We start from the raw sequence: 23906 nt of genomic DNA on the forward strand, positions 1-23906 counted from the left end.
TCTCTGTAGGTTGATAATTTTCATTTCCATCAAACCACGTGGCATCCTTTCATTCCTAACACATTAACAAGTACACATCACTACAGATATGCAGCATGATTTTTCCCACTGAGATCAGCTGCGGTTTCAAAGTAATTTTTATTTATTTATTTATTTTTTGTTGTCGAGCAGCATAGTAACTGCTTTCTGCAGCACGAGTTCCTCTTTGTTTGACAGCATGATTTCTGTGTAACATTGCATCGCACAAACTGCCTCATAAGCAAAGTCAAACTTTTGTTCCATTAGGGTCAACGTACCCATTATCAGGTATTTTATTTTTCCTGTTTCCACTAGAGCAAACACGCAACTGAAAAGTAGAATTCAAGTCAGAAAACAATCACCTTCCATTGAAGCTGTGGGAAATGTTCACAATGCACATGTTCTGCAAGAAAGCAAGTTGGCTGAATGCAAGCTGCCCTTTTGAACATGGGCAGTCTTGATGTTTAATCAACTTCTGGGATACTAATATACAGTTCACCGACAATGAAATCCTCCTTTAGGAGAAGACACACACACACAAAAAGCCAAATACAATCACTGCGAGTTAGTCAAGCTTTTATCTGCTCCTGACAAAGAGCTCCACCAGACCAAAGGCATCAGACTGTGGTTTGTCTGAAAGGGACGCACTCGTGATGCCTTAGCTTCAGCTCTCACAGTTCACTCACAGAAAGCCACAATCTTCAAAATAAAACAAATAGCTGAAATTCTTACAGGAAAAAATTAAATAAAAAAGAATAAGTTTTCTTCTCCCATCTTAACAGAAAGATCTGCCTCACACATCACATGATAAAAGCCGCTTTCATCTTTCAACCATGACTTGTAAATAATCCCCACCTTTAATTCTTGCTCATTTGCTCGTTAGAACTACCTTTGGTGACCCTGATGGGAGCTCCACCCCAGCCCACACTGACTGGCACCTACAGTTTTTTTCCTCAGTGGGCGGGTCCACTGCTCTTTAGGACCCAGTGGCTGCTCGATTCAAGCAAGGAGTGACTCCGGCACTCAGACGGAAACAGACAAAGGCGAGGGGAGAGACGGCGTGCCGCTATCCTGCAGCATCGACTCACACACTCACATCCACTCCCCCACACACTCCGCAATCAGCGACGCAGGTGAGTCCGCTACTGGGTGGGATAATCAGCAGACTTCAGTGATTTTTAAAGAAAGTATATATTACATTGCAGTGATTTTGACTCTCAGGGGGCAACTTTGAATATCACTGTATTATTTTATTTTTTTGCATTTTGGAAGGGGATTATATCAGGCTTTTTTTTTTTTTTAGATTTAGGCTTGAGCAGGTGGATTGTGGCGTTCACACGCCCAACCCTCCCCTTTCATTTCAAGCAGAACTTGCATTTTAAGCTGCTGTCTCTGCCATGTGGCCACACGCCATCCATCATAAATGAAAAGAGTAGTGTCATGAAACTTTTCCTTTCGTGGCTCTTATTTTTCATTCTCTCTTTTTTAATACCTACCTTTCCGTGTGTTGGTGTGAGACATACCGCACGCAGATCAATTTTCCTGACGCGGACTGGAGAGTCATAATGTGGTGCTGGTTTGTCAGGAGTGTGTGTGGGTGTGGGTGGCTCAGTCAGGAACACAGAACCAGACAAATATATCAATGACACCACACAATGATACCGCAGTGCTGCCTGATGTCCAGGTTTGCGCTTAATTTGGAAGTGGGGAAAGCGCGCATATTTTTAACCAGATTTATTGATTGATAACGTCAAGTGTGTCAGCCACAAAGAGAGGTGATCTTTAAACAGTCGTGTCCGTGCAGATTAACACTAAAAAGCTGTGGGAGGATGTATTTTCTGGACTTGAGCAGGAGACTGAGCCGGCTGCAGCAGGAGCAGCAGCGATGGTGATGTCACTCTGAAGGCAGGCACCCCGTTTGAGACAATGGACTGTCCTAGTGGTTGCTTTTCTGGGGAAGGGTCACTGCTCGCTCTGCTTATTAGTGCAGCAGATGGGCTTGAAACCTGGCCTTTGTCAGCTAAGGAGCACCCAGTCCACAGAAGTCCCTCCCCTGTCAGTGTGCTTATCATAAAACACCAGTCAGCAGATCAGCCAAAGGTTAGCATGCTTGGTGGGGAAAGGGGGGTGTCGACCTGCCACATGGATGGGTGGTGATCTCTTCCACCCCCCGTTTGTCAGTATGGTTATACTATATACAGTGCTGTAATCATGTGGTACTAAAAGAGGCAGGATATCGGAGGATTATGGGCTGTGACATTGTGTCATTCACCAGTTTCTGTGCATGTTTTGACTAATTGGTTTAGGCCTTCTTAACATTAGCACCAAGGCTGGATATATGTTTGCAATGAATATCACAGCACAACAGCTTGTTGTTAAAAGGTGGGGCCTCAAATTTTTATTGTTTTCCAAGCTGCTTCCTTTTTTTTTTTTTTTTCTTTCTTTCTTCATTTTCATATAACCATGTTGGGTCTACTGAAAGCAGCGAACCGTGTTTTTTGTACATCAGATGACTCGCATGTGAAGAAGGAAGTGAAAAGCTTAGTTTTAGTTTGAGAATTTTGCAAAACAATGACACCTAAAATTTCATATCCTCACTACATCCACTGAAACACTCCCTGATGATTTGGAGGACCTCCGCCTCATATTACGGCGCAAGATTGACTTTCAGTGGCAGAAGATGCCAAATGAATTCTGTCTTCAGTGACTTGAAAAATGTCAAAGTCAAATCTTGAGTTGTTAAAATGCCACTCGGAGTGGAGTTGTGTTCAAAGACCAGTGACCTTTCAGTCAATAATGACAAGTCCTGTGAGGATATCGGGGCCCGTAGAAGTGACAGAAATGTGACACTTCACATTTGTGCTATTCGGCTCGGTCTCGTCAAATATGTTTTTAAAAAGAATACTCTCCTTTAAAGTTTAAATTGGGGAGACATTGCTCATAGATCGGGGCTTTAAACTTTGCACTTCCCCTTTCATGTGAATGGGTGTGGGCGTTTAATGGGTGTCTGTGTGTCAGTTGTTGAAAAAGTATCAGTTTGAAGATGCTCTTCAATGAGTTTTTGTGGCTTTGGCAAGTTTATTTGTGGTCATCAGGTGGAAGATTAACTAGCAGACTACTACTTTTGCTATAAAACCTTGGGCAGTCAACCTCCATAGAATAAGCATTTTTTTTTTGAGTTGTTGAGCCGTATAATTTCCTTGTGATTCCGTTGATGTCATTGATATCTCAGATATCTAATAGGACAATATACAAGTTGACATCATCATTATTTCCAAAACCTTTTGTGTTAGTGGTTAGCTTACTGATTCATCACTTACTGATTCATCTGGCCAAGTGAGACAGCTGCACAGAGGTGTCTGTAGGCGGACTTCAGAAGAAGAGGGGGAGCTATCATGTGCTACATGCCACATAAAGCAGTGTGGTAACAGTCAGTGAGACGTACTGCTGCACACTCACTGCATCTGGAGTATTTTAGGGTCATACTATTTTATGTGTAGAAATTCAAAGAGTCTGCACTAACATTTTAAAAATGATTTTTAAAATGTTAATGCATGCGTGACAAAGTTTTAGTTTGACATGCAGGATTGATGACCAGCGGTTTTAGTACGTGTAGCTTTAAATGCACCGGTTGGCCACGCCTCTTTCAGGAAGAATGGTGTGCCGGCTGTTGCCATGGATACCTTGGCTAAAACAAGGCAGTACCAATATGGCTGCTATGCAATTAATTTAAGTGAATGTGAGAAAGCGTCCCGTTGCTGCTGTGTCTGAGTGACTATTTTCTGTGTAAATATAACCTGCAGCTGTCTCTGAATTATTTGCATTGTTTGTTTGTTTTTCCTTTTAGATATCATGATTAAATCAGGGTTTTAGCTGCGCACAGTGCCAGCTTTGGAAATGGCTTATAAATGACAGCTGGTTAACATGAAGCCTTAATGTGCTCCGTGTGTCATAATGATGTAATGCTCATTATGTTGTTTAACTACAAAAAAGGAAAATGATTTAAATGAGAGCAGCTTTATTGAAATAGTTGATGTGAGGACAGTCTAGGAGAGAAGAAAACGGAGGCAAACATTAGCCTGTTAGCTGTGCTCCGTGCTAACAGTGGGATAAATACAGGGGCATGAACGTTACTACCAAGATGTCATGCATTAATTTCTCAAATCCCATTTTGAAGCCTCAGCATTATTGTTTCCGCCTTGTTAACGAAGAATGTGTGGTTTCATAAGTCTGAAACATGGTATGACCAAGGTTCTTAAAAACTGACTTGACTTTTCTTCTTTTTTTTTAATTTGGTATGACCCAAAATGAGTGTCTAACCCATAAATTCATAGGAAAGTGTTGATGGAGGTCAAGTCAGAAAGCTGTTTTCTCAAGTCTTTTTGCAACAACAATTATCACCTGGTGGAATTCCGATCGGCATATTTTTCTTTTCTTAATTTCTTATAAAACATGTCCATGTTTTTATACTGACTTTATATTGGATACGTGTTTTATACTGCATAAATATCAGGGGAATTAAAAATAGCAAATCCACTGGGTGTTAAGTTCCTCAGATGCCATGAGTGGACACATACTCCTTGTCTTAGAAGCAAACAATTAACGGGCAGTGCCAGGGCAGCACTGTACAAATTTAACTTCAATGACTATTGGTTTCCAGTTTTAATATTAGCGATACAATTGGCTAATCATCTTAATCTCATTCCTGTGCCTAATCCTCACCTAGCTCTGGATTTTGGTTTATTTAGATGCAGATTTATGAATAAGTCACAATCATGGAATTAAATGTTGCTCTGAGTGAAATGTCATGAACATACGACCATTAACCGTTAATACTACTGCAGTATCTGGTGATACATTACAAGCACTTGTTTCCTTCTTTCCCTAGACTCTCTGGAGCTGGTCACCACCCCAACACATCTGTCACGACCACCATAACTTTCAGTCATCATGGAGCTAGACTTTGGACATTTTGATGAGCGAGACAAGGCCTCTCGTACCCCGCGGGGCGGGCGTATGAATGGACTCCCCAGCCCTACTCACAGCGCCCATTGCAGCTTCTACCGCACACGCACTCTGCAGGCCCTCACCAATGAGAAGAAAGCCAAAAAGGTGCGCTTCTATCGCAACGGAGACCGCTTCTTCAAAGGCATCGTGTACGCTGTAGCCAACGACCGATTCCGCACCTTTGATGCCCTCCTGGCCGACTTGACGCGCTCGCTGTCCGACCACATCAATTTGCCACAGGGTGTGCGTTTCATCTTCACTATTGATGGTGCACGCAAGATCACAACCTTGGATGACCTAGAGGAAGGTAAAAATGTTCCAGCAGGACCAAGCAAATGTATGATTTAACACCATGAAATATTGGTGCATTGTAAGGTTTTAGTAAAGGTAGAACCGCTGTGAAAAGGTGGGCCCTCAAGATACCTGCCAGTTTCTTTGCTGAGAAGTATTAGAAAGAAACATAAAACTTGCAGTTTTTTGAGATTACAAGTCTAATCTGTTCAGTCTAGACTTCTCTAATCTCCCATATGATGTATTAAATTCTAGGCTAAAGAGTTGTGTTTATGCAGTTGACTGACATCGGTCTACTTTTTTGGTAGTTGGGCAGTTTTGTTTGACGGAAGTTGTTTAAAACATTTAAAACATTTTTTTTTCTTTTGACAAAGGCAAAAAAACCGAGACAAATGGGGAAATGCAGTGAAAGAGCCAATCTGTTTTAAACATCCACATGCATGCTCTTTCATTTCTTAAATGTAAATTGTATTTTAGCATCTTGCTGTTGGGGAATTCCTGTTGCAGCTAATAAAGCTGAAAGTGGGTCTTCTGTCTTGATCTTAATGGGATTCAGTGTTGAGTTTAGACTCTCAGAGGGCTTCCTTCTGTACTTTAAAGTTGGATCTTTACACTCAGCATGAGAGAGCAGTTTGTTAATTGAAATCATTAGGATCTCATCATTGAAGAAACCACCAGCCACATTTCTTTATGCATATTTATTAAACCTTTCCCACAGTACCCATAGCAACAGTGAGAAGAAATCCAAATAAATTGAAGTTACACCTTTTTATGATTTTCGGATTTTTCTGATTCAGCAGTCACGATTATTATAGCTACTGTAAGAATCTGGGGAGCTGTTCAGCTTTCATTTCTGTCTGATAGCTGGAGTAGTGTAGACACCCTTAAGAGCAGCTGCCACCGTGATTGCTCTTGTTCCATTTGGCACCAGAACACCGACTAGGACAAGAAGTGATTCATTTGCCTCCAAAAATTTATGTAGTGAAAGTTGCCAAACATGGTGACTGAAGGAAATCTTCGCTCGACATCAAACCGGATGATCCATGTGTTGACCTGCTTGTCGCAAATTGCTGTTCCAGTCAAATTGTCGCTTATTTGCAGCAGCCTGAAGCTGAATTTGCGACATGGGATGTGTCAGAGGGATAATGCAATTTGAAAAGGGGGAAAGTCAGATGGATGAAGTGAGAGCAACGATATTAGTTAAATGCTGCTTAAACCCCAGTCCTGTCTCCCCCCCCCCCCTTTCTTTTTTTTGAATGAGGGTTTCTCAGGTATAATATTTAGAAAGTAAAACATCCCAGATTTTTTTTTTTTTTTTTTTCTCTCTTCTCCCCTCTTTCTCTCCACTCGCACACAGACTTGACTTTGCGAGATTCCTTTAAGGCTGCTGAGGGATGAGGTAGACAGGGTGAGTTTTGGGTAAAGCTGGAAGATAAACTGCAGCTTAATTTGTCTAAAATGAGGTGATCATCTCTGCCGCTTGAGCTGCTTAGGAAAGATAGGAGTGTGTGTGTGTATTATCTTTGTGTATATGTGTGTCGAGCAGGGGTGCAGAGTTAGCACTGTGGGTGGCGGGGCTATTTCATTGTGCTTCCTTTTGTGAGATATAATTAATTGTTCAATCTCCTCTGCACAGTGTAATCCCGTTTTGTTCCTCTTGTCTCTTCTGCAATTTCTCCACATTTGGCCTAATTGTTGCCTTCTGGATTGCCTCCTTTTTGCCAGATTTTTTTTTTTCTTCCCCTCCCTCTGTCCCCCAGCAGCCTTTTGTCTTTAAAGTCTAGCTTGCAGTGAAAACTATGAACTGATGATGAATACAGCAGATATTTTAGGAAAATGTGGCAATCATTCGGTATATGAAGAGCAATCATTGACACATGGTTATTAAACAGTCTACATTTATCTTATTACCTCAGGTTTCAAAGCAAGGACTGATCCAAAGTGGTAAAGCATGAAACAAGTTTGTTTCCATACTGAGTGGAGAGGGGTTAATTCTAATGGTATTTGTCGTAATGGTGCTACCATCTCAGTAAAATGGGGTAAGTTTGTGGCAATCCAGTGATCCAAATTTTGCAAATATTCATGGCAACGCAGCCTGGTGGTTCAAAGCCTGTCTGTGAACTTCAAACAAGACCTCAGCAGCCATGCTAATGTCTATAAAGTGATTTTCAGTCATTTTAAAAACCTTTTCTTCCCTCCTACTAGTCTTGAAAGTTCCTGAAGGTTCAAATCTTTGAGTAGAGAGACGCTGCGGGACTCTCAGGTGCCAAAGTTGAATAATATGCGTGTTACGACACACTAACCCAATTTCTCTTTGACTCTGCAGGGGAAAGCTATGTTTGCGCATCAGAGAACTTCTACAAGAAAGTTGACTACACAAAGAACGTCAACCCCAACTGGTCTGTGAATGTAAAGGCCTCAGCAAGCCAGAAGAACATGCAGTCCTTAGCTGCCAAGGCTGCCGGTGAGTCCAGGGAGACCAAGGACTTTATTCGACCCAAGCTCGTAACGGTCATGCGTAGCGGCGTGAAGCCACGCAAAGCTGTCCGCTTCCTGCTCAATAAGAAGACCGCACACTCCTTTGAGCAGGTGCTCACTGACATCACGGAGGCCATTAAACTGGAGAGTGGCGTGGTTAAGAGGATCTACACTCTGGATGGCAAGCAGGTATTGTCACTTTACGCCGTGATATAAAGTTATTGGCTCACACGTGCTGCTGAAAATCTGACTTTACAGCATGTGATGTGCATATGAAAATGTCTAACCTGCTAAAATTCAAATGAACCATGCTGCGGATGGAGTTCTATGTCTGCATTTGTTTAATTTGGGATAGAGCCCTCTGTTTGAGAAATAAGTGAAATAAAGGCAGTACAGTACTGTATGTAAACGAAGTCTCACAATAGGAAAATTTGTGGTCGGATTGAGGGACAGTGTGTCATTCATACATCTGCCCCCACACAGGCAGTGATGAACGGGATCAAGAGAAAGCAGGAAGCAGAATAATTAGCTTAGAAATGTAAAAAACCAGACAAAACGATCTTGTTGCCTCATCAGTGGTTTCCTTTTAACTCCAATGACTTTCAAAAGTGACACAAGATGCCCACAAAATCCTATTGTTCTGTCATAACCTCAGCCAACAATGACTTAGTCGCTCCATGAGAAATCCAAGCGTCTGTGGGAACAACCTTTGTATGACCTTCGCTGTCAGCAGTTTGTCTTCAGACTTTTTTTTCTCTGATGCTACCTAGTCACCTGTGTTGTGGTCAGAGACATTAGAGTCTTGCCTGCCAACCTTTTGTTGCTCAGCTGGTTTTAGGCCACTGGTATTTCTGAGTCCCATCTGGCTTTGAAAAGCTTAAAAGTCCTGCGGAGTTCTGATGTCTTCCCACTATAGTGTGCAAAAAGGGCCCGGCCCTGTATTGTTGCCATTTTGTTCCCATTCGGAGGCAAACATTGTCACACCGAATGACCATTGTTCGAACAACCAGTCAAGACATCCTCTCGTGCTTGGAAGAATGATTCCAGAATGAAAGTGCTGACATTCATCTGTTCTAATTTTAAGATAAATGCTTGACATCCTTACTGGCCAAGAGGTTGCCTTATTTTCTGAATTTTTGTATTTTACCCGTTTGGTTAAATTTCTACCCTTACAGCACGTGTAGGGTAAAAATGCAGGTATAGACAAACCTGCACAGTAACAGGATTACTAGTCTATCATCTCAAAGTCTGCAATGTTGGTCTTTTTATATGACTAGCTCAGTTTGTCAAACCAGGTAAAATTATCAGCCATTTGTTGATCTTGAACCCAACTGGCTGCCGATTGTGGGAGAATCCATTAGACTGGGACATGGTCACTGTACCAATATTATATTTAAGTCTATCTATTTCACATATATACTAGTTTACCGAGCTGCCGTTTTTAACGATATGAATTTACCTAAAACCAAGAAAAATGTCCGCATGAGACGCCCACACGCACATTTTAATATTGCCTAAAAGTCGTTCCCTGGGGATGCTATTGTTTACTCGACACACCAGCTAAGCTAAAAGGACATACCGGTAATATATTATTCATGCTCACACTTTATTGGGATACTTTTAAAGCGCAGCCGCAACCATACAGCATCACCCAGCTGTAAGGCTGTGGAAAGGTTTGAGATGATGCACTTAACTAATTCCTTAATATCAAGAGATGTCACTGTAAAGGTGTGTGTGTGTGTGTGTGTGTGTGTGGCATTACAAAAAAGGTTGGCTATGGAGAGGATTGTGCTTTCAGATTTGTCTGCAGAGGTGACCTTTTTGACTTTATTAAACCGTAATAGTATAACTGATCTTGCTTTTCTCATGATAACGTTACTCCTGTATACCTGTGAGTTCCAGACTAGTGTGAAGCGCTGCAAATTGGCAGATGCAGGGATGAGGTGTGTGTGTGTGTGTGTGTGTGTGTGTGTGTGTGTGTGTGCGCGCGCGCATCTGTTCCTCAATCCTCTCTTTGATATGGCTAAATGTTTGCCTATTCTTAGGCGCAAACCCTCTTTTCCTGTCTTATTGATTACAAATGCATTACTGACTGGGGTATCTCTTACATGTTGAACTGCCTTTTTCTTTTTGTATTAATAATGCTGGAAAGCGATGCGTCTTGGAGGAGGGGAGGTGTTCTGAAATGATAGATGGGAGGCTATTTGATTTTAATGCTCTGTCCCTTGGGTGCAGTCTGGCCGCCCCGGGTCTTGTGCTGGTTTTCTCCCGAAGCTCCTGCTGGAGATGGAAATCACCTTATCCCTCCCCTCCTCCCTCTTCCCTCACACACATGCGTAATGATAAATGAATTGTGGTCACACCATCAACAGCCATCATATTGCAGGCATTCCAATCAGTGCATATTGATTGTGCTGCCATCATGGTAGCTCTAGCTTTTTTTTTTTTTTCACAATTCACGTCTGCTGATCTGTTGCTCCTGCCTGCGACTCCCCGTTTCACATTAATGCACAGAAATGTGAGAAACGCAGTGCACGTTATTATGGCGTCTTTGTGTGCAGAGGCACATTGCAGCTGCTCTGTGGTGGAGGTGATATGGTAGAAGCAATATTGATGCAGTGCCCACCCCTCCCTGACTCTGCGCCGATCCTCCTCTTCCCATTCCGCTGCGATAGCTGCTGGGACTGGTTGCTAGGAGACCACATCCCAGGCACAAAGAGAGCCCAGCTGGTGTGGACCGGTCTGTCAGATACCACATCCTGTAGTGGGTGTGAGAGTTTACTATCAAAGCAACCCTTTAGTATTGAAAATATAAAAAAAAAAAAAAAAAAGACCACATGTCATGTTTATTTTACCTGCTTGCATTCCATCATTGGGTGTGACTTGTGTGAGCACACTCTAGCGTGTGTGTATGTATGTGTGGTTTTTTTTTTTTTTTTTTTTTTAAATCAGCTCTGCTGGTGCCCAAAATTTGAGAAGGCGTTGCAGGTTGTCTTCCTGGCATTTTTAAAATGGCTGCTTTTCATGCTTTGACGTTCCTCTTTTCCTTAATGGACTCTGCAGACAGCCCGCTCGCCCCTCTTTGCAAGTGCTGTGAACAAAATCACTCCCATTTTTCCCTCAAATGCTGCTGCTTTGCAGCCCAATCAGGAAGGGTGGGGCCAGTGGCTTCAGGATTACCATTCTTACAGCAAATTAGAATCATTTTATTTGCACTGATGGGGGGGCTAATTATTCCCTGAGTCTATGGAGGGGGAAAAAAAGTGCATTACTTCATTTGCCCTCACTGCTTCTACATCAGGTTGGAGAGCGTCTATCTAATTGCTGGCAGCCATTTTGTATTCTTTCCTCTTTGATAGAGGTGTCTGCAGAGGAGACTGGCTCTGATTTGCATTTAAGATTCACTGCTTGCTCATTTGAATTGCACTTAAGAAAAGGTTATCGTCTAACAGACGCCATAATCAAATATCATTTGTGAAACGTCTTGATGATGCATTGTGCTGCTGTGTCGTTTTGTCCTGGTGCATTATCACAAGTCTGGAGCAGAGCAGAGAGCTTTAACAGATTTGAGTGTTTAATATTAAGACTCGGGTTGGGATCTTTAGTTTTTAAGGTTTGCTTGAGATTAAGAGAAAGTAAGATGTGACTGAGGAAGTATTCAATTAAAAAATCCTCTTTTCTGAGGCTGCATTGCATTTATGACCGAATCAGTCACAGGCAGAAAATCAGCTTTTCTTTTTGCATTGACAGTAATTTCATGTTTTTTGTTTTTTTTTTTTCTTTTTTTGTTTGTTTTGTTTTAACATTTAAAATGAATTTGTTAAACAATCAGAGGGGGGGGGGGGGGATGGATGCTTCAGGCACAAGGTCGCGCTGTTATTGTCAGAGAACAAAAGATTCCAGTTCACTTTAGCGGTTAATAACTATGGTAACAAATTATTCACTGAATTAATAGACGGATGTATGCTCGGGTTCAAAGCTTCTTAACGACTAAAATACATCTGCTACCGGGCAAGAAAAGCCTGCTTTTCCCTGGTTATCAGTGCTCTAGCAATGTCTGCTTTTGCCATACTGCAGAAGCAGTTGTCATGGCAATAAGCTCCACCGTGATGGATTCAGTTTGTGACAATGGTTGTAATGCGCTGAGTGTGCTCTTTACGCTGGGTCTTACCTGCCCTGCCCTCTAGTCCTCATCCGTCAAAAGCTCACTGCATTTGCGTGCACGCAAATGCAGCTAAACTGAGTCAAGCAGACAGGCAGGGTGACGGAGGGGCGTGGTCCCTCGTGATGAAGCACTGCAAGCAGACATAGAGGGAATAAGCATACATGTACAAGCTTCTAACAGCCCCACTTTCATGCAATGAGCACCACATCAACAAGTGAGCATGACCTGGGGGAGAAGAGGAGGAAGCACTGTTTAATAATGTTAAGGCCACATCAGTCAGCTAAATGGAAAGCCTGCTTCCGTGGGGTCGAGAGGGGTGGGGTTAAAACGGCATCAGGCACCAGCTGGTCCCCATGACTGTGCAGATATCTGTGCCTAACTGGCTCATCTGTGCTCCAAATGCATCCAGAGCACCTACGATAACGCACAAGCAGTACGCTGGTGCATGAAGGTCATAGATGGGTCAGAAAGGCAACTGGTAGCAGTTTCCTGTAAAGCAATTACTGATGTCCAAATGCACCCCCCCCCCCTTTTTTTTTTTTTTTTTTTTTTCTTTTTCAATTTACTAAATTTGTCCTGAAATTCTCAGTACCTGAGCTGCTGCTGTCCTAAAAGATAATCTGATGTGCTGCTTTTTTATACTTGTCTGAAATGAAAAAACTGGAGAGTGTGTATTTTGGAGGAATATTCCACTCAGTGCAGAGGTACTGATATTGATCAGGTCTGTGTGCTCAGTGAAGAGACTGTGGGCGTTTTTACCCATAGGCTGAAAAAAGCAAGGTCCTTTTTTTTTTTTTTTTTTTTTTTTTTTTTTCTCTCCTTAGGCTGATATGAGAATACTTTGCAGAGCACATCAGATGTGTGTAATCAGTTACGCACTACTCTATTCCAGTGTTTAACCTTCTGTTGACTCATTAAAGCTTATGTTCAGTCGTTACTGTTCGTAAGGTGAGTAGTGGTTAGTGAAATTGTTGGAATGCAGCACTGAGTAGCTTTACTTTTGCACTGACAGGAATTATTGTGACTATTTTTACAAATGGATGGATGCAAGTCTTTGTGAATCATTTCTGCTCAGACTGCAGCTGAATGGCCGAGCTGAAGTCAATATTAACCAGCTGTCCTTAAAAGAAAAAGGGGGGGGGGGAGACAAAGGATGCATAGCTTTGTTTGAAAATGCTCCCTGCTGCTTTGCACAAAGGCATTTTAGTTGCACCTGAAACAAGAATGTGTAGCATGCCATATGCTGGAAAGCTGAGGGTACAGACTACCTCCAGTTGTGGTAAAGGGTGGCTCTGATCCTGTGCAAGTACAGCACTTATTTTGCTATGTTATTAATATCAGTCGTGTTTTATGACAATGGCTAAAACTGTTATCCTACAGTGCTTTTTCCAAATAGTTTCATAGAGATCGTATTGTGCTGCACATATGGAGCCAAATTTCTCAAATTACCTCTGAGAGGTAAACCTACTGTTCACCCCAGGAGGTTTCTGTTTTGCAGAAATTAAGTACCGTGGTTCCACCCACTTCTTAATTGGCATTGGGGAACTGAAGACCATCATCCAGTTAAAGGGCGTTTGCCCTTGCCAAGTTGGGTTAAAGAAACTCTGAATAATTCAGTTGCTGTTATTGGAGGTTCCCTACATGCTTGCTGGTGGGTTTTTTTTTTTTGTTTTTTTTTTCTTCCCTTTTTCCTGGGGGTCATGTGGACCTGACAGCTGGTGAGGCAGAGATTAGGGATGGGCTTGGTGGGACAGAGGGTGGAGGGCACCTGGAGTCTGTAAAGAGCCAGTTTTTCAGAAAAAATACGCCCATATCATCCCAGTAAATGCAGAGATGGGTACACTCACCCTGACATGTGCAGTACAAGCGTAATATGTATAAATGCAGTATGACAGCACTTTTGATCCATTTAAGTAAAATGGCATCAGGTCGGCTCATTGTCCTCCTCACGGACCCCTTTGCCAGATGGGTGAGGTTGACCTTTTCAGATCGAGGGAGGATGCTTCCTAACCTAAGCGCTCCCAAGCCGGCATGTGCCTTCCTCATTCATGCCATGTTTCTAAATGGACTCTGACATTTTACATTTGATCTAATCACATGCAGAGCAGTTGTTTGTTTGTTTTTTCCTCACAAATTTCTGCCAACTGTACAAACTTATCAGGCCAATTTTATGGCGTGTTAGTCACTATTAATACACAACAGGCTTGCTGACTTTGACGCAAGATGGAGGTTTGGGCAGAGTTTGACACTGTAATCATACAATGTGGATTTAGGACTTTGAAAACATTTAAAAGTCCAAAGCTCTTGATAGGAAATTTGGTGGGTTTTTGGGTGTTTTTTTACTATGGAAGCTTGAACGTAAGGCTAATTTCCTTTCAGCCTCTGATAAGAGAACGGGTGAGGAGTTTAGCTTCCAAAGCCAGTATGAGTTAAATTTCTTTGCAGCGGTACAATTGTTCAGACATTTCAATGTTTAATCCCATTCAGTATCTTTTGTTTTGAAGCATTCATACTGAATTCTCCCATCAGAGATTAGACATGTTGTTGGAAGTTAAAGTGGTCTTGCGTGCCAGGCAGCCAGAATCTTAAATTTAAGTAGCGATCTGTTAAAGAATAAAGTAGCAGACTATAGGATTAAAACATTATCCCTTTAATCATCTCTGTTCCTAAAGCTATTAAAAACATGCAGTAGCGTCTACCCACCCACGCTGTTTCGGCCCATTTTCATCTCCTTTCCTCCACCCACTCGCCTTAAGGGTAGAAAGAACACCTACTAATGCTTCCATATTATGATTAACTGTCAGGTGCCCTTCTTGCCATACAACAGTTTAACCTAATGAAAGTAGTATGTATGTATGTATCCAATTTCCTGATAACGAACACTAAAGAGAACCCAAGTGTGTAGCCTGTAAATTAGCCCCAGCTGAAAAACCAATTAGGTTTTGATCCCTGGAGTCGAAGCACCATCTCTGTACCTCGGCAGGGCTCTGAAAGGCCTGTGATGGGGGGGGGGAAATATTGTGGGGCACAGAGGAGGGTACAGCTGTTGGATGCCACGCCAACAAGTCACCACCACACACTTTTAGCTTGTCTAGCAGGACGGAGAACCAACATTGCAGCTGCTGGGGTGGTGAGATCCCAAATTATCCAGAGCTCATAGTTTGAATGTGTATCACAGTGGCAACCCATGATGCATCTTGACCCTGGCATGGGCCCCAACATGGGGCTGTTTTTCAGCATGTGGATCTCTAAACAGTCTTGCGTTGGTGAAAACTGACGTGCTTTTAAATAAAAAAAAAAAAAAAAGCAAATTCCATCTTTAAATAAAGGGCAAGTTATCTGTAGTTCACTTGTAGTAGTGCTTTGATCCTATAATTCTAAACGAGAAGGAAGAGATTTCAACAGGTGTTGAAAGGCAGAGTGGAAATTTGACTGATATGCTTTGTAACAGATCTCATCAGCACAAGAAAGAAGAGCAGTGTTTAGCTTGAATGGCTTTAATAGGCGTGTCTGAGCTGGTAACAGAGTCCGTATAATGGAGAACGGGGGAGAAGGTGTGGCACAAAGACATCTGTCCATACAGTAAGCCATATTGTGTCAACAGCTGCTTTAGAGTGAAAAGACCCCGGGGAAGGAAGTCGAATCATTTAAACATTACAGTAAAGGTGTAACATTGTCATCTGTCTGGGGTTTTTTGTGCCTTTTGTGTTAATGTTTTGTTACATGAATCTAAAGGTATGTAAACAAGACGAGCAAAACACACAGGTCTGCTACAACCTGAAGATCGGAAGTTTTTATTTAGTGATTTCATTCACGTAAACCGGAGTGTGTGTGTGTGTGTGTGTGTGTGTGTGTGTATTTTCATTTAGCATATCTAACATACAGTGATAGACATTTGAGCTGGCAGTCCTCTTGGCAAACTCATAATCGTAGCTTCTATAGTAAGATTCTGATTTTCAGTTGGCCTTTTAAACGTTACTTTTGCTAGTGACATGCTCCTAACCTAGATCCGTCAGTCTTTTATTCAGATTAAAACACCTCCGCAACTGCCGGATTTGTGCAGATATTTCTGCTCCTTGGAGAAGAAAAATATGAAGGACTTGGTGGTCCCTGAAACTTTCCTTGTCACTAGAATCGGGTACAGATTTGCGTGTGGGTTTTTTTTTTTTTGTTGTTGTGTTTTTTGTTTTTTTTTTTAAATATGTTGGATGGATTGCCATTATGGCATGTACTCCTATTAACTCCAGGATAAATGGAGGGAACAGGAGTACAATTGAGAATGTCTTTATATTTTATGTATGGGCAGTGGATCAATATTCAGTTGAACACATTGGTGCAATGAAAGGGGCTAAATGCCTGAGCCTCCATGCTTTCTCATTCTGCTGTACCTTTATTGCTAATTAACTAGGTTAGCATGCTAGCTGCTCTTAGTTTAGCTCAAAGCACTGTTGTGCCTGAGTGTGTTCAGTAAAGTATTTTCTATCGTCTGTGCGTTCGAATCAGTGTTTTCCTAGAGGACAGTATCACCCACTTGACAGCTCCTGTATGTGGTCAACCATCAATGGTAATTGCGCAACAATATAACAAAGCACGATATAAGATAAACATCATTAAAAGCACATTGAGTTATTTAAAAGGCTGATGGCTGACAGGACAAATTAGTTGGTCTGTGGCCACATCAAAGCAACTTAAACTCTTTAGACAGGCTGGCACGAATCAGCCACGACCATGGACGGTATAAAAGATACATGAGGGTACTCTTTCTATAGTACCTGATGACTTGGAACCACAACTATCGACATCTGGTCAATGTAGGGTTTTGGCTTTATTTTTCTGCCTTGGAATCTTGGTAGTCTTAGTCCTTGTCATAGATTGTAGAAAATATCTAGGCTTTCTTCAAAGGCCTAACCATATACACATGAGGAATGTTATTAAAGCCAAAGCCCATGGATTAAGTAGACTCTACTTTTATATTTTATATTCCAGTTTCTCAAATTTACTGTATTGTGTCTTAATAGGTCACCTGCCTCCAAGATTTCTTTGGCGATGATGACGTCTTCATTGCATGCGGACCAGAGAAATTCCGCTACGCACAGGACGACTTCTCTTTGGATGAGAATGGTTAGTAAGCATGATTGAATTGGTCTGTTTTGCATCCCATTATGGAATCAACTTAAGCGAGTAGCCACACACTGTAATGCAGCTTGTCGGAGGAGGGGTTGAACAGTTTATGATCTCCCTTTTTTTTTTTAAAAAAAAAAAGCCACAGTAGTGATCAGTTATCCAGACTCAAGTTTAAAATCCTGCTCCTGACATGTAAGGGCTTTGCTAATCAGCCCCCATCTTATCTTAAAGCCCTCATAGAACCATATCATCCCACTGGAGAACTTTGCTCTCAGACTGAAAGCTTACTTGTGGTTTCTCTAGTGTTTAAAAGTTAAGGCTGAAGGCTCTGCCTCCCATTTAAGGCCCCCTCTTCTGTGGAACCAGCTCCCACTTTGGATTCAAGAGACAAGACACGCTCTCTGTTCTTAAGATTAGGCTTCCTTTTGATAAAGGCTTATAGTTTGGGCTGGATCAGTGTTTTTATATCCTGTCTTCCTCCCCTCAGCCCTGACCAGTCATGGCCGATGGCTGCCCCTCCCTGAGCCTGGTTCTGGTGGAGATTTCTTCCTGTTAAAAGGAGTTTTTCCTTCCCACTGTTGCCAAATGCTTGCTCAAATGGGATCATTGGATTGTTGGGGTTTTCCCTCTAGTATTGTAGGGCTACTTTATAATATTTAGTTTACATGATAAAGCACCTTGAAGCGACTGCTGTTATGATTTGGTGCTATATAAATAAAAAAATACATTGAGACTGAACTATCATGCAGTAATATCAGCTGTATAGAGAGATGACCTGTAACTGCAAATGACGTTAACATATTTGTCCATGAATCCTCTGCACGGCTTCATTTGCACAATTTTATGACCAATTTCTAGAGTTCTTGTGCAAGTTGTGCAAGATGGAATTAACGCTGCACATGAGCATCCAAAAAGTGTACTCTGTTTGGGGGTGTGTGTGTGTGTGTGTGTGTGTGTCTACAGAGATGAAGAAATGTATCCTTTTCATCAGGTTTTATTCATGTACAATGCTCTGTGGATGGAATTGTATATGTGTGAGGGAGGCTAAAAAGGAGGCTGAGAGAAGTCTTATCTGCACCCGGCAGCAGGGATGGGAAAAGGCAGGAAAAAGAAGAGCCATTAATCTGTCCTGTGACAGGTTTAGGCCAGCTGATCTGTTGGTGGTGATACTGCTGAGAAGTCAAGGAGAGAAAATATAAAGCCAACCCTCTGAGTTTCTCCCCGCAGACTTGAAATCCCTATTTTTAACAACCTACTTCCACCTAATGTGCTCTCCTCGAAACATTCAGTCTGCCTTTTTATGTTAACGCAGTGCTGATGCAGGGTTCATAACCATCATTATGTTACCTTCGTCTCTTTTCGTTTCTTGTAAGATTCTCGGCAGGATGGAGATGCCGGTTAGTTTATAATGATCTGCGTTCTTTTTCTAACTGTGTACTCCCCCCACTGAACTCGAGCTAAATCATTTCATTCAGCCTATAATAATCTTGGGGCCAATGCTAAATAAAATGGCTGAGTGGCTCAAGCAGGCATTTCTGAGTTGGCTTCAGTGGAGTTGATGAGACTGGCTTCTCTGTGATTCATCACGGTATGGATGGCTGTATCTATAACAAATTATAGAGATCAAGCAGACATTTTTTCAAATTTAAGAATCTGTACGGGCAAGAAAGACACACGACAAATATGCTATGAAATATTTCTTTAACATTTTCTGGGCTGGAGATGACCTTTGAAAGATCTACATGGGAAAAATATATTCAATCACATGATTACTGCTACCAAAATGGATTAATATCGCCCGAGTATTTTTATTTATTTTTTCACACTCCTTATGATAAATATGCCGACTGAAAGGAGTGCATGAGTACCTGCAGGTCTGTTTATGCAGTTGCAACATTAACAAAAGCCAAAAGGGACTCTAACAGACTCTATTCTGCTTTGAGACCACTGAGAAGATTTGACAAGCTGCTAGTCTGAGGTACTGTCAGATGCGTGGTGGCACACCTTGGAAACAATAGCACGTGAATGTGCGCCTGTACCCAACGGTGTGTGAAGGTTGAGAGAGAAGGAGACAAGACAGACGTGGCGAGATCTCAGGAGACGAAGGGAGGACAGATAGTATAATTAGCATCAAAAGTGGAAGAGAGGAGGAAGGGAGGGAAGAGAGCCTGACGGTACAAACAGAGGGGAAGATGCAGTGGGAGGAGTAGCAGTGTCTGGAGTCTGTCTACCCTGATTAATACAGTGACCCAGAATGGACTGCACATTCCTACATGCATGTTGTGTTTATTGTAACACCAAATTGTTGTTGGGGGGGAAGAAATGTATCATAATTGATTACACACAATTTTTAAAATGTGAGGTTGGCAACAAAGGAAAAAGCTGCTGGAGGAAAAAAAGGACGTAACAGAAATGAACACGTTGAACTCGAGGCATGAACGGTGGGTTCATGTGGGTTCATTTCAGACATTTTGAAAAACCTTCTACTGGGGAGTATGAGCAGCTCAATTATTCTGTTGGTAGGGGAAAAAATGTTATTCACTACTTTCTTTGTGCTTTTTATTTTCTCTCTCTTTACAGAATGCAGAGTGATGAAGGGACCCAAAGCTCAGCGAGGTTCAGCCAAGAGTCCTGGTCCAATCAAGCGCTGCAAGTCTCCTGCTGAATCGAGTGAGCCCGATACATCTCACCTACACTCTAGCCCTTCCCTTTTTTAAAAGCAGCCGACCACACCTTAGAAATCAAAGCTGGTGTAAAATTTAAAACAGGGTCTTTTCTGTTTAAGTGAATGAAACTACAAGATGATACTGTAGCAGATTCACGTAACTGATGTTGACCTTTGACTTAATCTGAAAGGAAAAATATGCCATGACATCATTAATCACACCTTTTTTTTTCTTTAAATATTACCTGAATTTTATTCTGTGTAATTTTGATTAAAAGGCAGTAAATAGTTAAACTCAATCTCAGCATAAACTGGGGGCTTTTCTTTGTTGTGGGTCTTCTGAGCTTTAGTATAATCTTTCTGCTGTAGTTTCTTTAAAAGCATGAATAAAACATGAAAAGTAAACAAAGCCAATTTAAACAGCTTTGAGCTGTTTGTTTGACGATCAAGCACTTTTTAACATTTAATAATAACATCCAGGAGGCGAGAGAGCATGGAGGCTCTACAGCTGGTTCACGCTTAAATATTTCATGTGAGGAAAATCGTACCATCCGGGTTTACATAGCTTTACCATTCAGCGGCTGAATAGTTTTTATTAAAATCGTCGGCATGATTTAAAACGAGCAAACAAAACGACTTGAGGAATATGGAGTGCTTGCCCCTTTTTTTTTCTTTTTCTTCTTCTTCATGTACTGTTGCTGCATTACATAATAGGCGAGGTCTCCTGCTCTCTACAGGTTTCCTCAGTCATTTGGCTGTCATGGATATTTATTGATCACCAATGGTAAATGTCTGGACTCCAACACAGCAGGTGGTGGGCCAGCATCGTGTGGAGGCAGTAAACTATTTACCCATTAAGCACATTTGTAATTCCCATGAGGCATGAAAGGAAGTGCATATTTATGTCAGTTAATCAATAGTACTGATGAGTTTAATGAAATTAGATTTTCTATGCTTTGGAATGATTGTCGTTTATGCCGTTTGCTATGGCATAACAAGTCTTAACACCTTAATATATTCAAATGAAAAAGCCTTTAAACTAAAACAACCATATAAAACGGATGTTTCCACCCAACAACAGTAATGTTTTGAGTTATGCTTTGAATCCTTAATAGAAACGGATGTTTTAATGTTATGAAAAATTGAACAGTCTCAGGGATTTACTAGGGAATCTGTACACTTTAAAAACGGCGTGATCATAGCAAGACTCGCACTTTACAGAATTCGTGTCCTAATACGGCTCTTTTACAGCAGACTTGGGCAGTATTGAGGTATTACAGTATTTAGAAATCCCAGTACTGCTCTTTTTTTTATTCATTTGAAATGGAGGATTAGTTTATTCTACCACCAACATCTCTGCTTTTTTTTTTTCTGCTTCTTTTAACACACATACCATGACATACTGAATAGCAGTTTGTATTAGTGTGCGTTTGCCATTGTGCCAGCGTTAAAGTACACAATGACATGCAGTAATGTGCAATCAAAACAACCACACAATGCGAGGGGTTTTCTGCGGAAGCCGAATAAATATTCCAGATGTAGAAATCTGAGACCCAAACCGTGGCAGTGCGGGCAACTTTCTGTGTTCGTTTGATGTCTTTGGCCCTTTTCACAGCTGAGTGTCTCAAAAATCAGTACATCTAAACACGAGCAGCTCTCCCACACAGACTGAGCAGAGAGTGCAGTTATTTTATTTAAAGAGCCCAGGATAATGGGACTTGTGATTTCTCTGTTTGGCTGTGGGGTTTCTGTCGATCTGCCCGAGTGTTTAAACGAAGCCAGCGGCTTTACAATGAAGCTTTATCCACCTTGTGTTTCCAACAGTCGCTGGCTTAAACTTAGACCGGCCATCTGGCTCAAGCTCTTTTCATCTCTTATAGACAAAAAGTCTTTCAAGCCACTTAACACTCACGGCTACATCACATCACACTGCTCTTAGATATAAACGGTGTTCCACACACACAGAATCCTAGCAACGTCGCGGAGACGCAGAGCGAGTGAATAAAACGTCACCTAACAAACAGAACTTGTCAGCCTCCTAAAACCTGGACCAGCAGGGTCCCTGTACATCACAGCCAAATGAGGCCACAGTTCAGGACTTGCTCTCCTTTTTGCTTCTCTTGCAAACTTTCTAATCCACTCTATTTTTACCTCTTCTACTTCTTTCCCCTCTCCTCCTCCCTCATCCCTCTTTGTCTTCCTCCCCACTCTTTACTTCTGCGTTGGCTCTCCCAGCCAACGGGACGGGCTCCAGCAGCCAGCTGTCCACCCCGATTTCCAAGCATTCCCCCACCTCCACCCCTACCAGTCCAGGCCTCAACAACAAGCAGAAGGTACCCTAACCTCTCCTCCTCCTCTCCTGACCTTTCATCTTGTTGCCTGTTGTCTTTTTTGTGTTTTATTTATTTATTTTTTTGCTCTTTAGTTTGAGTTTACAAAAGTAATTGTGCTCCTCTGGATCTCCGCAGGATCTCTACCTGCCCCTATCTCTGGATGATGATGATTCTCTTGGTGAATCAATGTAGACTCCTGGCTCCTGCTGCCACCCTCCCCTCCAGTTTTATTATTTTTTTTTCTTTGAGATCAGATACACAGAAGTTTTATACCTCTGCTGCTTTCCACCTTCACTCACAGTGCCACCTGTTTAGCATAACCCACTCTTTGTCTCTTTTTTTTAAAGGCCTTAGCCAACAGGGCTACGACACCATTTGCTGCTTGAGAATGGCACAAACAGAACAGAGAAATCATTTTTCTTCTCACAATCAGCTCACTTTTTCCAGGTTTGCTTTTTCTATGTGGGATGGGCACTGTTTCTCAAAGGTTCTCACTGATCACTGTCATACAGATTTCATTATTGAAGGGAAAAAAATCATTTTGAATACATACATTTTTGATAAAGGACGCACCCTAACTTTTAAACATTTCAGTCACAGAATTCCAAGCAGCAAATGGGTATTTTTAGGGGTGTTGGTCAGAAATGACAAAACTTTTGTATCACTTATCGTATTTGTGATGTTCCTCCGTGTCCTTCTGCCCTCTAAGTGAAAGGTTTCTTGTCAGAGGAAGTCTGTTAAGCCAGTTTTAGTCTTTCTAACCTGCTGTAAATACTGTGTATAGCTATCCATCATAACATCTCGCCCAATGTCCATTGCTGTGCTTCCGTAATGTCACTACAATGTCTAGCATTTGCTTAACATGATACAGGGTACGGTCAAAGTAAAGTGGGACAAAAAAATACAATGAAGTCCCCTTGACAGAGGACGTGTGGGATGCAGTCCTGACTGCGCCTCCTTAATAACATTTCATATTGCCGGCTTGATATATGTAATAACGAAGATCTAAAACCCTCAACCTCACATTTTTTAATTGCTGTTCATCTCATCCAATCAGGCGCAGGGACGATTATGTAAAGAAAAGGCATCCCACGCCTCTTTAAGTTGGCCGGTCCTCTGTTTTGACCTTCTATACAGACAGTAGGCTTTACATGCTGCATAACAACCCCCCCCCACCCTGTGTTTTTTAGATTGTCACAAGCGGCAGCACATGATGTTGTTTTGAAGGACCTAACTGTGCATAAAAACAACCAAAGGAAGATCCAACAGGCCCTTCTGAAGGAAGAAAAAAAGCCAATGCACATCCAGTATACAGTTTTTATCGACAGTCTGAAGAATCCCTTTTTAAAACCAGTTTATCACATCTTACAGTGTACTTATTAGAAGTGATTTCACAGCAAGTAGTGGTGACATTTTTATAGTTTGAAATGATAAATAAAAATAAAGGTCTCAAAGCCAAAGTATTCTTTTTTTTTTTTTTTTTTTTTTTTTTTTTTTTTTTGACCAAGACTTATAAAATAAAAAAGAAATAAAAAAAAAAACAAAAAAAAAAAGTGGGAGTATTTCATTTTAAGCAATTTAAAATAAAAATATTGTGGAAGAAGCACACCTGGAGTTTTATGCATGTTACCTTTGAAAAGCATCCAAATATGTCATGCTTAAATCATGCTCATCTGAGGCGGTTAGTTTTATCAGGGCGCTAACGGTAGTGGGATATCTCCCTTTTTCTTGCATGGCTCAGCATAGTTCTCCAATTAAGAGGGGAGGAGTGATGAAAACATAACAGTTGTCTAAATCGATGTGTGGGTTTTAAATTTTTATAAAG

At 41.6% G+C, this 23906-nt stretch overlaps 1 protein-coding gene across 1 annotated transcript; it reads left to right on the forward strand.

The window, feature by feature from the left end:
- Window positions 1–987: 987 nt before the first annotated feature.
- LOC113030791 (neuronal migration protein doublecortin) lies at window positions 988–23541 on the forward strand. The gene is made up of 7 exons (XM_026182507.1): window positions 988–1151; window positions 4907–5332; window positions 7643–7983; window positions 16978–17080; window positions 19664–19753; window positions 21984–22081; window positions 22217–23541. The coding sequence occupies exons 2-7, from the start codon at window positions 4969–4971 to the stop codon at window positions 22271–22273; spliced, it is 1053 nt and encodes a 350-aa protein (XP_026038292.1). The 5' UTR covers window positions 988–1151; window positions 4907–4968; the 3' UTR covers window positions 22274–23541.
- The last annotated feature ends 365 nt before the right edge of the window (window positions 23542–23906 follow it).

Source organism: Astatotilapia calliptera, chromosome 10, assembly GCF_900246225.1.
Source record: "Astatotilapia calliptera chromosome 10, fAstCal1.2, whole genome shotgun sequence".
NCBI classification, from domain to species: domain Eukaryota; kingdom Metazoa; phylum Chordata; class Actinopteri; order Cichliformes; family Cichlidae; genus Astatotilapia; species Astatotilapia calliptera.